The 15,612-nt window shown below is 36.8% G+C and overlaps 3 protein-coding genes across 5 annotated transcripts; 2 read left to right on the top strand and 1 right to left on the bottom strand.

Moving 5' to 3' along the window:
• Positions 1 to 1,081: 1,081 nt before the first annotated feature.
• On the top strand, positions 1,082 to 4,793 carry themis2 (thymocyte selection associated family member 2; the record flags this gene model as incomplete). Its single annotated transcript, XM_079241033.1, has 6 exons — positions 1,082 to 1,190; positions 1,531 to 1,671; positions 1,740 to 2,165; positions 2,681 to 3,888; positions 4,159 to 4,276; positions 4,681 to 4,793. Exons 1-6 carry the CDS (start codon positions 1,088 to 1,090, stop codon positions 4,791 to 4,793), a joined length of 2,109 nt encoding a protein of 702 aa, XP_079097159.1. The 5' UTR covers positions 1,082 to 1,087.
• Positions 4,794 to 5,647: 854 nt separating this feature from the next.
• rpa2 (replication protein A2) lies at positions 5,648 to 10,979 on the bottom strand. Its single transcript, XM_079240808.1, has 9 exons — positions 10,853 to 10,979; positions 10,541 to 10,635; positions 10,165 to 10,266; positions 9,080 to 9,193; positions 7,801 to 7,875; positions 7,335 to 7,451; positions 6,742 to 6,870; positions 6,456 to 6,550; positions 5,648 to 6,131 (listed from the first exon to the last, which is right to left on the bottom strand). Exons 1-9 carry the CDS (start codon positions 10,863 to 10,865, stop codon positions 6,044 to 6,046), a joined length of 828 nt encoding a protein of 275 aa, XP_079096934.1. The 5' UTR covers positions 10,866 to 10,979; the 3' UTR covers positions 5,648 to 6,043.
• A 553-nt stretch (positions 10,980 to 11,532) lies between these two features.
• Positions 11,533 to 15,081, top strand: smpdl3b (sphingomyelin phosphodiesterase acid like 3B). 3 transcript variants are annotated; one of them, XM_079240926.1, is made up of 9 exons: positions 11,533 to 11,546; positions 11,985 to 12,095; positions 12,231 to 12,444; positions 12,675 to 12,772; positions 12,891 to 13,034; positions 13,148 to 13,317; positions 13,602 to 13,782; positions 13,965 to 14,098; positions 14,246 to 15,081. In XM_079240926.1, the coding sequence occupies exons 2-9, from the start codon at positions 12,035 to 12,037 to the stop codon at positions 14,609 to 14,611; spliced, it is 1,368 nt and encodes a 455-aa protein (XP_079097052.1). In that variant the 5' UTR covers positions 11,533 to 11,546; positions 11,985 to 12,034; the 3' UTR covers positions 14,612 to 15,081. The 3 variants fall into 3 exon arrangements, with proteins under 3 accessions (XP_079097052.1, XP_079097053.1, XP_079097054.1); XM_079240927.1 differs by having other exon boundaries at positions 11,538 to 11,546; positions 12,027 to 12,095; XM_079240928.1 differs by lacking the exon at positions 11,533 to 11,546 and having other exon boundaries at positions 11,558 to 12,095; positions 12,235 to 12,444.
• The last annotated feature ends 531 nt before the right edge of the window (positions 15,082 to 15,612 follow it).

Below are 15,612 nucleotides of genomic sequence, written 5' to 3'. Positions count from 1 at the left end.
TATATATATATATATATATATATATATATATATATATATATATATATATATATATATATACTATATTGATATAGGTTTGAAAGAAAAAAGTGTTGTGAAGAGAAAATGTGTAATTTAATGTATTACAAGCCGGCTTCAGTTTAACTAAACAATAATAGCTTTGGTTTAGTATTTGGGAAACTGTACTTAACTAGATTTCCCATTACACTATATTTCTTTCAACTATCACAATTTAATTTTAATTATAAAGGAGAACAGAAAGAAACATGAAAAAAAAGTAAAACTACACATAATAGTTAAATAGTCGAGGGAAATTTGGTGACCAAAAGAACCACTAGAGGTCTCAAAATCCCAAATAGTTGACTAGACATATATCTATATATGCACATTTTACAAAAGAAAAAAAAAAAGGTGGGGTTTGAAATGGTGGTTTTAGTTCTGAATACCACACGTTTCTCAGAGCATTGTGTTTGTTGCAAGTGCTCTGCTCCTAATATGGTGTTTGAGGGGAGTTGGGGCCTGGACTAAAATACTAAGCTGATATTCGATGTTTTGTGTTCCTCATTTTAAAAAACTATGGTTTTTGCTGAAAGCATGTCTTCTCATGCGGTGTGACTAGAATTAACACCTATTCTCTCCATGTATAAGGAAGTATCTGATGCTTTCGTAGTAATGGTTTAAAGCAGAAACAGGTAGTCTTAGCACATTACAGCTTTGCGTGAATGCATGTGTCACAGGTTTAGAAAAGCACCAGGAGAAGAATCAGTTTGAGAAAATTCCTAATACAAGACTGCAGAGCCATCCTATGAACCAGAGTTTTGGTTTGCTTCATCATAATAACAGACTGCATTGTGCTAAAATCAGTTAAAAGTAGAAGATTAAATCAATTTTTTAGTAACTTCACCGTGGAACAAGGCCACAGTCATAAGCCATGGCCTATGCCTAAAATTGCAAGACTTTGCAAACAGCTCCTGTAACTTCCTCATTCACATTTGTGGTTTTAGCTGTGGCAGCATCTCCCTTTTAGCAGCACTCGTAATTTGCCGCCTGCCTTCATTTTTGACTGCAGCTCGCTGAGGCAACAGTGATGGCAGGCATCATTGCTTTGCCACTCCAGGAGTTTATAGCATCATTGGACAATACCGCTTTGCCAAAAATTCTTCAAGTATGCTCTGGGGTATATTTCCAAGGTAAATCTTTCCTTATTTTATTCATTCAACATGAAATTTGTTCTGGTATGAAGTACCAGAGTACAAAGATGAAGAGATTAGATTGTATTGTTCAATAAAAGAATCTTCATAATTTTTCAGATACTAGTACATTTCTCTGGTAATCACAAATCAGTGTTAACATAAGGATAAAAACTAACTATTGAGAACTCTTTTGTGACTGAAGTGTGGATCATTCGGTTGCAGAATAATGTCTTGATAATGTCCATAAAAGAAACCCAAAAAACAAAACTATTGTGTCCCTGTTCAGAAAACTATAAATGTTAATATTTCTTCTTTTGTTAAATTTTCACTCTTTCAGGCTCGATATATGAAATTTCTGGGAGTGAAGTGTGCTTTTCTACTGGGGATTTAATCAAGGTCATCAGGATTGAACTCCAATCAGTTTCCTGTGACGATATCACAAACAATGAGAAATTCGAGCTGCCTATCAACCACACAGGTTGGTCAGAGGTACACAAAACCACCACTGGTTTTGTAGCCATTTAACTAAACACTTTTGTTTTTCAGGCTTGTTCAAAGTGGTTCCAGAGGAGATGCCGTACAGGTCAATGGAGGAGATGCTGAGTCTGCGGCCTGTCGGCCTTCAGTCCTGCCTTCCCTTTACTTTCACCAGCCGATCAAAGATGACCTTTGGCCCTCTCACTTTAGGGGCTGGGAGAGTTTTGACTGTGCTTGGCATTGAGAAGCACGAGGGTGAAGAGGATCAAGTCCGCTGCCATGTTAAAGGACAACAAGAAACTGCAGCTGAAGTGCTCATTCCTCTGAAGTTCCAAGGAGAGTTTTATGAATGTGAGAGCGAAGAGTGCTTTACTCTGCAGGAGATTATGTCTTCACCCTGCCTACGAAGTCGAAGGTTTCGCTTCATTAACACCACCAAGTATGAACGACCCCTTATCCTCAGTCCGATATACCAAGTCCACGCCATCATGAGTTGTAAGAGAAATATTTTTTTTATAAACTAAAAGTGTTTATCACTTGAATACTTTATTTGGTGTTCAAATTCCAACCAAATGTAAATTTCTTTTAAAGTTCTTTTCTGCTTTATTGCATGCAAAGCAAGTTTGAGGAACTCACACCAAGCTTTTTTTTTTTTTGCTTCTTTACATTTTCACATGAATGAGTACTTATTTCATCTTCATTACCTTATTTTTTACATAAAGATCAAAATTTCTTTCATACTTAAAGTAACAACATTTTTGAATTTGATACAAGAATATAAATTTACATTTGGATGTAGAATTTGCACAAATATCTGTGGAATGAAAAAAAAACCCTTGCGTGCATTTGGTGAACGATATTTCTGCTCTCAGTTTTACCACAGTCTGAGTTGTGGTTATCTGTGCTGTGCTGTCAACTTTGTCTTTAACTTAACTTTTCATTTGTTTCATTGCTGATACAACACACCTTTTTGTTTAATTTCACTGCATTTTCTCTCTTTTTTTTAACAGTGCGGAAGAATGTTGTAAAGTTCCTATCCAGCTTAGAGGTGGATGTGGTTGATGTCACTGATGTGTGTAAAGATGTGAATTTTGTGACACCTCTCAGCCTTACGGAGGTCCTGTCTCAGCCAGATGAATCGTTTCCTGCTGTTGTGGAGATATTAGAAGCCCCAGAGACCCGCTCAATGTTCAAATGCAGCTGGCTGCCAGACCTGAACAAAGCTGAACACCTGGTTTTGCATGAGAAAGGAAACACAGCCATGGTTCTGTTGTCCAGCTTGAAAAGTCGGAAGACTTCTCAGTACTTTCTGGTCTCTCAGCAGTATGGTGGACGATTTAGGAGGCGGCCGAGAGAGTTCACTTCAGTGTATGAGTTGTATGCCGCTTCAACTCAGGCACCAGACCTGAAGGTCAGTGTGACAAGGAACTGTGAGGAAGTCGAGGAAGAAGGCCTGCCTGCCCTCAGCGTTGGCGAGCAGCTGCAGGTTGTGGGTTGCACTAGAATGGAGCTCCCTTGTGAAAGCAATAAAGAACAAAAGCAGTCCATTGAGACTCTTCTCTGTCAACGTCTTCAGGAACAAGATGATGCTGATGACGAAGAAGAGATGAACGAGGGTAATGAAAAAGAAGAGGTTTTGCTGCCTCTCTATATGCAAGGTCACTTTGTGGAGGTACTGGGTGATAACAAGAAATATAAACTCATTGACTTGGGTAAGCAGTTTAGTTTGCCACTTGATGTGAAAGTGGTGAGCCGAGACACAGAACTTGAAGCTGATCCACTCGTTGGGTTTGCTTGTCTCAGGATAGAGGGGGCTATGCTGGAACCCACCATCAAGGCCAGTTTTCAACACAAGCCCGACCACTGTTTTGAGATCCCAACCCAGTATCTCTCCATGTCTGTTTCGTTAACCAAGGACCCTCTGCCATGGCCTCAAGATCAACCCCCCAAGTCCTACATAGAAAAGGTTACCGAAGTGACAGATACATTCTTTTATGAATTTCGTAAGCGTGGAAACTCAGATGAGACTCCTCCACCTCGACCACCAAAACGTGATTTGTCATCATCAAAAGTAACCAAAAAAACATCAAAAGCGGCAAAGAAATCATCCAAGTCCAAAAAACCCAAACATCAACCAGACAGCAGTGTACCAACTGAGAAGCTCAGCACTTTGACCCTAAATAACAAAAAAAGACCCCCAGCTCCACCACCACCTCCAGTGAGTATGGCTTTTCAGTGATGCATCACACTATAACGCTGGTTAGAAATGATTTTGATTGATTTCTAAATTTTAAACAATATTTTTTCTCAAAGTTCTACATAAACATCACCACAGCATGACGTCAAACAAGCATTTCACGGAATGTGATTTTCTAGAAACTTCAAACAACAAAAAAAGAAGACCTCAAACAGATGTTTCCTTTTTTTTTTCTTGTGGTTAAAAAGAAGATATGCTTGTATTAGAACCCAATTTCTTCTTCTTGTGCAGGACAACTTAAATGATGAACCTCCACCGGTTGCACCACGAAAGAAATCGGATACCTCACAGTCAATAGGAAAGGCTCTGCCCAACACTTATGTGAAAATAAACCAGTCTCAAGCAAATGGTGAGGACATTGTTCATTAACAAAACCATATAACATCTTGCAAGAGAGGATCCATGTATTCCACAACAAAAAGTACTCATGTATTTTGGAAGTTATTGAACTACATATTTTCTTTGTGGCTCCCGTACAGAGACCTAATAAGGGAAACACATTGATTCACTCAAGTTTTTAATATTTGAAGACAAAGTTATTTTGATCTCTGAACAAGTACACTTAGTCTTTCTGAGAGGGGAAGTTGGACGATAAAGTGAACATTTCAGATGAACTTGAAGGGGATGAAATGATGAATCAAACATAACATTGAACACATTTTGTTGGTAATATATATTTAAACGATAGCAAGATTATAAATGATAGAAAGTAAATAGAATCATGTTAATAAACCCTATTATTCTTTCCCCCAGTGCCCCTGCGTGATTTCCCTGCAGATGTGGAGAGTGATCACGACTATGAAACTGTGGATGAGTCCTTGATTTCTATGGTGAAGACAGCACAAGAGAATGCCATGTTCTACTAAAAAACATTCTGCAGAACTGAAACCCCTCATATGGGCAGTAAAAACTGGAGTCACTAAGCTATGATAGTATTTGTTCACTCTTACAGAAAACTCTTCATTTTAATTTCAAACTATTCATACTTCCGGATACTCGCACAATCATGACCAGTACTTGTTGGGCACTATCCTGGAGTCTTTTTAACAGTTTTGTCATGCTTGGTAAGACTTCTTACCCATGTTTTTTTTTTTCTCTGCTGAAAATATTTCAAACTCCAACCAAAAAGGTCTTTGTATCTTAAACACTTCTGTAAAAAAAAAATGTGGCTTATGCAAGTGGTAATATGGGTATGAATCAGCTTGTAGTTACATAGATACATTTTATTGTGCAATATTACATATTTACGGTTTACCATTTGCTATAATGCAAATATTTCAGTGCGAGTAGTATATCACAACTATTACAAGCTTCCAGTTAGAATGTTTTTTTTTTTTTAACCACTGTTTACTATATTTTTAGCAGTGTATATTCCAACTCTTAATAGAAATCTATCTAAATCCAGTCCTAAGACCTTAGACTAACCCAAACCTTAAATGTCTAACAAGTGGTGTTTGCATACATCATGCCAAATGTGAGTGAAACCTAACACGCAAGTTGTTATTTTACAGCTAAGTGTGATTTCATGCTGATATTAAGTATTTAAATATGAATAAACTTGCAGAAACAATCTTCTTGTGGTATTTATAATATAAAATATATCGTTTAATCCAAGACATGACATGGAGTATAAATGTACTGAAATCCTAACGTGCCATTTCATTTAATAAAAATTATACTTATTTGCTAAACAGAAAAATCAAAATCCCATTAAAATGGATTATTGCATACAATCTTTTTATTCATTTTTTTTTAACATAAGTTATAAAGACAAAATAAACCGCTTGTATTTCAAACCTATAAAAATTAGAAACTGCTTTACAAGGGGATGAGGCTCGCACACAGAAAAATGAGATTAACTGTATACAATTTCAAAAGGAGGCAATACATAAGAGCAGAAGTAACCTCGGGAAAATAGGATGTGAAAACCAGTAGTCTCAACTTACTCTGCTTTTCTACAAACACATGTCAAAACACCATTACAAAACACCATTACAAAAGAATTCAAGAGCTACTTTCGCATGACAGATGAGATTAGGTTGTTGAAAATGTATTAATGTGGTTTTTTTTTTCAAATCATATTTAACTGTAACTGGGGATACAAAAGTCAAATTATTTAATCATCGCTGTCTGTTGACTTGAAGTGGTCTTCGTCAATGGTGGAAAAAATGTGACCTTCGTTACTTAGGAATTCCACTGCTTGCCTGTGAAAGCACAAAGAAAAATCAGGACTTTATAAATTGACATAAGTTAGTGTGCTGGCAGATTTAAGTTACTAGACAGATAGCATGCAAAACTGGACTGTGCCGCAAACTTCTTTAAATACACTAATAATAGGCTAATAATGAATGTTACATGGCTGAACCTGCTGGAATTATAGCCATATGAAAATTAAGGTAAGGTTGTAATTCAAATTAGCACTGAAGTCTACTTTCTCACAATGTTTTCTTGCAAATTCACTGTAATTTCACTAAGTACCATTTACCTTCATTTATTCATTTACAAAACTTAAAGTACAACTCTCTTACTTTATTACAGCAAGACTCATGCCACCGAGTCTGTGCTTGAGATCCTGAATGCTGATACCCTGTGGGTCAGGGCAACTTCTTATCAAGCTCAGCACCTTGTGAGAAAACAAGGTTATAACCACACACACTGTCAAACTGCAAAAAGAAACATCTTTCCAGTTGAGAAACTTTTCTCTGAGAAACACCCACATCTTGTATGAGTACTTCCTTTATGCAGTTCATTTTTAAAGGAGAGAGAGAGAAATCCTTGGGGTCTTTCAGTGACACTTTTGGCTTTCACGCTTACCTGATTCTGATTTCCACTTAAACCATTATTTATTATGTCGGTAGCCCCTGCGTAGCTCCCTCTCACTCCTTCCATGGCTGGCCGTGACACCGAAGAACCATTACTGCTCAGTCCTCCCCCAGCACTCGGCTAAAAGAAAAATGATAAAGAATCCTGATGAAGTTTTCTCGGAACAGTCTCGAAGACAGTCTCAAAGTAGAACACATGTCCCTCAGGAGAAAGAGTCATGAGAAAATGAAAGAACGAAAGTACCTAAAATACACTAAACCTAAATGTGAACTTGATTTGAATTTTCAACGCACACGTACAACTTTTCAGTGTTTAGGTATTCATTAGACAACATACTGTTGTTCAACATGATAATTAAACATGAAAAAAAAAATTGACTTGCTTTCAGCTGGTGCAATAGATGAGTCAACAGTGGTGTAGCCATTTCACATCCACTGACAGCTTTGAGAAAGCTGTTAGTTTTTATTATTAAATCAAAAGAGGAAATCTTTAACAGTGCAGGTATCTTTACAAACTAAGTTCCTCAATCTCACAATTTGCAACGTAGACAAGGGTTGGGAGGATTCCCGTAAGCAATTTCTCACCATGCCCTGAGGTTTGCCGAGTACCATGTGTGCTTGAACCACCTCCAGCATATGCGAGGTGATTTCATTCATATCCTCCAGGGGCCTAACACTGAATGCCACAACAGATCTGTGGTTCTGAGACAGGAACAGAAGCGCACAGACATACACACTTTTAAATTTCAGTTATAGTACATAAAGCACACAGCTACATGAGACATAGACAAACATCTTCCTCATGTGAAATCCACCTTATGTCCTTTATGAAATAAAATGGTTACATTGGTCATGATACCACATTAAGTCCCAAGTGGAACCACTTTCAAAGAAATGTTTACATATGAATAACACTTGAAACACGAGCGCTCCATAATATACAAACATGAAACAAGTTTCCATTTACAGTGGCTGCTTTGGCTTTCCATATGGTTTTACAAGATCGTTGTTTTCACATCTTCTGGACAGGACTGTATGAGTGTATTCTCACCTGAAAGGTACGCAAATTTCCAGACACTTTGACATATGTTCCTGGAGGCAGGACAGTGCTATCCACACTTGGATCCTGTCAAAAGAAATTTAATATGCAGGGGTGAGATCTATAATATTCCAACAGTTTCTCAAGAATGAGAAATCCTGCAAGTTTATTGAGAACTGGTGGGTGCATGTGTGTATTGTGGGGTGTCTCAGATTTCTTCATGTGGATAATCTGTTGAAACGGTTAAGCTTGTCTTACTCTGTGCATGGTTAGTAATTTAGTGATCTCTCTGAAAACATTTGTTTATGTGCAAGATTTTTACTTAAGTGACAGAAAGAAAAAAAAAAGCTAATATCACCACTTACTTGCAGAGCATACAATTTAAGCTGTTTCTACAGCATTATGACGCACAGATAAACAAAAGCAAAGTAAGTTAGATTTAGACTGACCACTGCCCAACTTTACTGCTCTATATAAATTAGTAACCTTTAGACATGAATTTTTGGACTAAAACTAATGACACTCGTGTATCTGTTCCCTTTCAAACTAAGCAAATTTCCTGTCTTTAAATATCTTGGTTGAAGTCTGATGATATTTTCTATTCCTTTTATGGCAGAATCATACAGAACAATATTCTTCTTTTTACCAGTGAATCATAGTATATGCACAGATGAAATATTCTCCATAACTTACAAATTTATTCTGTGCACAAAGGGAAACATGAAATTAAATATTAAGGGCAAATATATGAAATTTTCAGTCTTTAAAAATTAAAATGAAATGAAAAAGAAATACTATATATAAAATGTGTGTATATATATATATATATATATATATATATATATATGAAAATGTATGTATTCTAAAATTTGAAATGTATGTAAGTATATATAAAACTATATATAAAATGTCCGATTATAAATTTAGTCTTTGCAAAAAGATCCAAAAAGGAATTTAGTTTCATCACAGAATAAATAACAGATTACCAAACTAAAGGTACATTTCCACCTACTCTTTTGATTGCATTTCTAGTTCTTTTGCTTGTAAAGTTTGTTTTGGCAGGGGCAAATGCACAATGGAACTCGGATGCCTAAATACATAGATCTCAGTCCACTTCAAATTAACCAAATGCAAGAAGCAGACTACGCTGTCAAAGGCACTGTAACCCCCAGTTTAACTGAGTCCCCAGTTGTGCCAAGTCTAGCAGACTGTCTTGGTGTGAATGTACCCAAAGCAGCAACTCCGCATGAACTAAAAACAATGTAGTGACAAACAAAATTACCCCAATTACCTCAGTGTCAACCCACTGCTTCACATCCATGGGGGCACCAGTCATGTCATCAACCTTGTACTGGATGTTGGTCATGGATTTATCTGTGCTTCTGATGATACCCACAATGGTGACCTAAAACAAACATCACAAACTTTTATCCAGCAGTACAATCAGAAAATATTATGGCCCATGGTAACTTTTTATTGCTGTACAGCTGTAACCTTTATTACAATCATGTATAAACATACACATCCACAAACAGATGAACATACACAAACAAGAAATAAGCAAATAAATAAACAGTTATTAAGAGCGACAAAAGAAAAGGAATGTTTTAAGCTGAGGTAGACATTGTGGTAAGTAACCTCAGTCCAACAGGTAGTTTTTTCCAGAGAATTGGACCTAAGTAACTTAAACTGTCCTCAGCTCATTCCCATAACATTAATCATATGCTTGTACCAAAATATTTGAATTAGAGACTAAAAGTACTCAGAGCATAGACCCTGCAGCTCATTTCCACCCATATTGTTCCTGTGTAGAAAATTCCTTCCAAATCCCTCACAAAATTCAACAAAATGTAACATGAAATGGAAAAAAAAATCTACTTAGTGGCTTTTGCATATAGTTGCTAGCAAACAAACACTTATGTGAGCATAAACATAGCTTCCTAGGTGGAGCTAATTAAGATATGTCACTATATTTGGAAATGAGGCCCAAAGTCAAGTCTTTTTCTTTAACATTAGACAAAAATGTTCATAAACTCTGTGAAACACAAACAGGAAAATACAATTTTGTCTTGACATTACCTGCACTAACTTATTAGTCTTATGTATTCTTCTTTAAAACAACAAAAAATAACTACAACATATTCATATTTAACATGATTAAAATGGATTATTATTGATTTTATAACTTTCACTAAACTAAATGGCAGAGCATAGGAATTCAAACTAGAATTTCCCTGTTTTGCACATTTCAGAGCCAAATAAAGTATGAGTAGGAGAAAAATTACTAAACTACTATAATATTAAATACTTTTTTTTTTTAAAAACATTTTTACCTATCAACACAGTCACCATACAGACCACCTTGGTTCAGCTCACCTGGGTAACCTCCACATCCCCCACTCTGAAAGCCTCATCAACTTGGGAAGCAGACATCAGCTGAGAGACTGTACATGGGATTATTTGTGTGGCACGGGTTCTCTGGGAGAAAAAAAAAAAGAATGAATATCGATAAGATGAATACTCTGGTCAGTCTGCCAGTATTTGGTGAATCAGATTTTTTTTTTTTTTTTTTTTTTTTTTTTAATGTATTTTATCCCAACACATAACATGGATGATGGTGTAAGAGAATATAGCTGCATGAAGTAGGGAACAAAGTTGCAAGCAGTCGTACTGTATGGATTACCACCGAAGCTTTGCTACTATGTGTTTTAGTTGTTACTTATAAATTTGTGATGGTAACTTAACTACAGACCCCTTTCTTCTCTCCTCCCTGGGATAAAGCAGGCGATGCAAACCCTCCAGGAGACTGGGTGTAGCCTCCGACCATTCCAGACTCACTGTACCCTCCTGAAAATCCAGAGAAGCAGTGCCAGTTTACAAAATATCCTGCTTATTCAATGCGTTTCTCATTTCAGCAACACGTGAATTGATGACAAAAATCACCATCTAGTTTGAAACAACAGAGAAGCAAGTTTGTAGTCAAGCTAACGTTAGCCTAAACCAGACTACTACATAACCAACTGACCGCTTTATATGAACACAAGAGAGCGTACAAGAAACTCACCCTGATTCCACATGTTAACACCTCGTAAGTGACTTGTTAAAAACAAACTCTAATATTATTGACCGAACAGAGCACGAATGAGGTTGCCAGCAGTAATGTCGTGTTTTGCCTTGTGCAGTCCCGCGCGCCAAACTCAATGTAAAACGCATGCGTACTGTAGGAATCCCGCGAAACCAAAAATCGCTGGATTATATTTACAATAACTTTGCCCTGCGCTTTGTCTATCAGACCATCATTTCAGTATTAATTCAAACAAGGTTCAGGTCTAAACTATTCCTTGTGACGAGCATTATAATATTATCTTGTGTTACCCAATTCTGTTCATGGTACTTTAGTAAACACCCCTCATTCTCGAATAAGATATACCTGAAATACAAAACTCGGGACAAAACAATACCGTTAGTTGCCTTCAAATGCTGCCGTAAATATTAGACAAACACCGAGCATTTCTACGTTCACGGTGTTGTTTATGTTTCTAAATAGATTTTATGGAAAGCAAAAGTTATACTGTCTAATTATTTGCATATCTCGAAAGTGGAGACTAAAATATTATTCCAACTATAAAGATCACACTGTTAAATGCGCCTTTACCTCTAAGGAACAATAAGCGCGTGAACGCATCTGCAACGGCCCCAAAGCTATGCCTATGAAATATGAGCGCCCCTCATATGAAGAAGTCGGTGGGCACTGTTCAGTAAGTATCTAACTGAAGTGACACAACATTGGTTATAAAAATGAGTATTAAATACAAAACTTGTTCTTTAAAAAAAAAAAAAAAAAAAAGCATGTGCTGTTAAACTATAGCATTATCACATGTAGAGGGCAACAATCTGACTTTATCTTTATCATAAATACTGCCATGATAAAAACGTATAACGCCATTTGAGATCCTCTCAACCGAAGCCCATAAATACATTATATGGTCTTGTATTTTCTCTATTACCCCATCACATAAATAGATCTGTTGACTTTAGGTTCATACTATTATTTTTTGACTATTGCAAAAAATAATCTCGCAAAAGAAAAACAGTGTTATAGGTATATACTTTAAGGTATATAATACACTTGCCTGGCAAAGACGTGTCATTTATTGCTGTTGCTATCTAATTGATCTTTGACCTCACGGACTTAGCCTTCCTCTCAAACCCTGGCTCGACTCATTTTGTTGTTAAAGAGTCCATCATGTCTCCAGCAAGGTTGCTTTTATCTTGTCTGCTTTTCAAAGAGGCCTTTTCGCTGTCGGGTAAGTTACAACAAATTCCGCATTTCAATATTTCTTGAATATCTTTTCTCAGATTGTAAAGGGTTATATCTCATAGTGCGCATTTACGAATCGTTTCTTTTATTCTTTCTTTCTTTTTTTTTTTCTTTCTTCCAGGCAGCTTTTGGCATATCACTGATTTGCACTGGGACCCAACATATAAACTAACAGACAAACCAGACCTGGTGTGCGCATCCAGCGGGACACGACCCGCATCCAATCCTGGTAAATTTGGAGACTACATGTGTGACTCCCCATGGCACCTTATCAACTCATCTATGTATGCCATGCAAAAAATTCTACCGGATCCTGACTTCATCGTATGGACAGGGTATGTAGGATAACTGTATTAAAACAACAGGGTCATTCCTGTTGAACTCCATCATCAGGGAAGTCTGTAGTGTGCTGTCTTAAGACATCATAAATCAGAGAAACAGCAATGTTTGTCCATTGCAAGATAGAGCTGTGGAAATGTCATTTTACTGTTGAGCCATCGTCACACAATCTCCTGCCAGATGGTTTCCCATTGCATCCTTATAATATGCTTCTATATGACTTCAGAGATGACACTCCACATGTGCCAAATGAGGATTTAGGAGAAGAGGCTGTAGTAAACATTATTGGCAACCTCACTCACCTCATAACAGAAGTCTTTCCAGGTAAATGTGATATCAAGTAAGAGCATCATGCAGGGAAACCATACAAGGTCATCATTCACCATGGTGTTTTTGGGTTTTTTTTTTTTCTCTTTCTTCTTTGCATCATTACCTTGTTAAGACACTAAAGTGTACTCTGCCCTGGGAAACCACGATTACCACCCCAAGAGTCAGCTTCCTGGAGCTCCAAACTCCATCTATGACCAAGTAGCAGTTATGTGGCAGAACTGGTTGAATCCAGAGTCTAGAGAAACTTTTGAAAAAGGTAACTGGATCCTCACACTTAATAAAAGAAGACAGAAAAGTAAATCACCTTATAATATATAGCACAAAATCAAACACAAACATACTGTGAGAAGTTTCTTCCCTCCTGTACAGGTGGATATTACACAGAGAAACTGCTGAACCGTGCTGGTCTCAGGATGCTGGTCCTTAATACTAATCTCTACTATGACCAGAACAAAGTGACCCAGAATATGGATGACCCAGCGGGACAGTTTAGCTGGTTGGATCAAATTCTTACAGAGGCAGCCAACAACAAAGAGAAGGCAAAGCATCTTATTACTTTTGTGCATTCGCATTGCTAAACATGAATTTTTTATTACTCAGACATATGTAATTGTCTATATTACATAAGCAATTTAATTGAATGAAAAATGAAGGCATGCTCATTCTTTATCCTCCATTTTCATTTGATCAAATTTGCTGTCATTCCTTCACTACCCCTTAATGAACAATATAAAAAAAAAAAAAAGCAATTCACAAAAAGTTGACTCCATAACTGGTTTTATGAGTGATGACTTCAGCTAACTAAACTAGTTTTCTCCACCAGGTGTATATCATTGGCCATGTTCCACCAGGTTTCTTTGAGAAGAAAAGAAATAAGCCATGGTTTTCACAGAAATTCAACAAGCGATACCTGGATTTAATTGAAAAGCATCATTCTGTTATAATGGGGCAGTTTTTTGGCCATCATCACACTGATACTTTCCGCATGTTTTACAATACCAAGGGTAGGTTATATTGTGTAATACCAATACCGCTTGTGTGACGTCGGTGACTATTTTGTATTAAGTCTTGTAAGTAATCATTTTACTGCAACTGTTCTGTGTGTTCTGATATATAATTAAATTATGCCACATTTGAAGTGGTAATAATGTAGTAGTTACAGATGATGGGTATCATTTTTCTACAGGATCTCCCATTAGTGCAATGTTCCTCAGCCCAGGGGTCACACCATGGGAAACAACACTTCCTGGAGTTGTACATGGAGCGAATAATCCTGGCATTCGCATCTTTGAATATGACACAGAAACACTACTGGTCAAAGTGAGTGATAGCAACAACTGTCTAATAAATAGTAATTTTCATGGAAATATGTTACAATATTTTTGCTGTAAAAAGTTTAACAGCCCAAAGGAATTACTTTAAAGGCTTTTATTGTTCTGCTTTCTGTTTTAAATCACATGCAAACAGGATGTGGTGACGTATTACCTGAACCTCACACATGCTAATGCAGTCATGGAACGATGGGAAAAAGAGTATCGCCTCACAGAGAGTTTCAGAGTCCCAGATGCCTCTTCAGCCTCCATGCACCAGGTTCTAGAGCGTATATCTGCTGATCCCTGCTACCTGCAGAAGTATTATGATTTCAACTCTGTCAGCTATGACCTGAAAGACTGTGACAGTGTGTGTCGTGCTGACCATGTATGTGCAGCAAGGGAGGTAGACTTTGAAAGCTATGAGCACTGCCTGGAAAAGGAAGGAGCTGTTTCAGTTCACAGGGGGCTGCTGCTTTTAGTCTCCTCTGTCATTGTAAGTCTGATGTCAGTCTATTGGTAGTGATTATATCAGCATCACGTCTCCAACATTTTAATCGTTTAATCACTAAATAAAAAAATATGAGTCCAACATCTATAAAGACTATTTCTGCAGTGCATTGTTTTGAAATCATACTGATGAAAGTTACATCTGTTAAAACAGGACTGGCTTACCATTTGACTAATTCACCATCCACTATAAGTATACATCTAAGCTCAACATAAATATAAGCAAGTTTCGTCTACTTCTGAAACTGCAGGGTTTCAGATAGGTCCTAGACAAAAAGCTATTAATAATTAAGCAGCAGTCCATCTTTGTTCTGAATTTGTCACTGTGGTTTCATTGCATTGGTTGAGAAGGTTACTTTCAGTCAGCTGAATGGTTTGTCTTCCTGTGGCTATCTATTTCAGCGATATAATACACCTACATTTTGTAAATATTTTATTAAATTGAATAATAAAAATAATAGCAGTGCGTTTGAAAAATATATTTGTTCATATTTATTGCATTTACCTGTCTGACTAATAAAAAAAAGTAATATTTATTTGGATTTCACAATGACCTCTCATGACTACAGCTGTGTTGAAAAAAGTCAATCCTTTACCAGTACTCAGCAGCAAGTTTGGGAACATCTGTAACAGCAGAAATTTAGGTAGTGTTGTGGTCTGAAGGATACAGGTGTGTGTTAACACACAATGGCAAGAAGGAAAGACATCAACATTGACCTAAGAGAAGTAGTTGTTGCTGCCAAGAAGTCAAGGATGAGTAAAAATACTGCTTGTAAACAATTTGGAGTGATTCATTCTACCCTGAGAAAGATTATTTAAAAGTGGAGAACAATCAAGATAGTTCCTAATCTTCCCAAATTCACCACTACGTCTGACTGCGTAATTCTCAGACACACCACAAAATATCTAAGAGCTACATTGCAGCCTCATTTCTCACGTTAAATATTCATTTTCAAGACAAGAAGGGTTTGGAAATATTGACACAAGAATGCCCTTTCTGTCAAAATACAACAA

This window comes from Telmatherina bonti (genome assembly GCF_933228915.1).
Source record: "Telmatherina bonti genome assembly, chromosome: 5".
In the NCBI taxonomy this organism is placed as follows: domain Eukaryota; kingdom Metazoa; phylum Chordata; class Actinopteri; order Atheriniformes; family Telmatherinidae; genus Telmatherina; species Telmatherina bonti.
The sequence above is the reverse complement of the archived record's forward strand: the minus strand, read 5'-3'. Positions and strand labels throughout refer to the sequence as shown.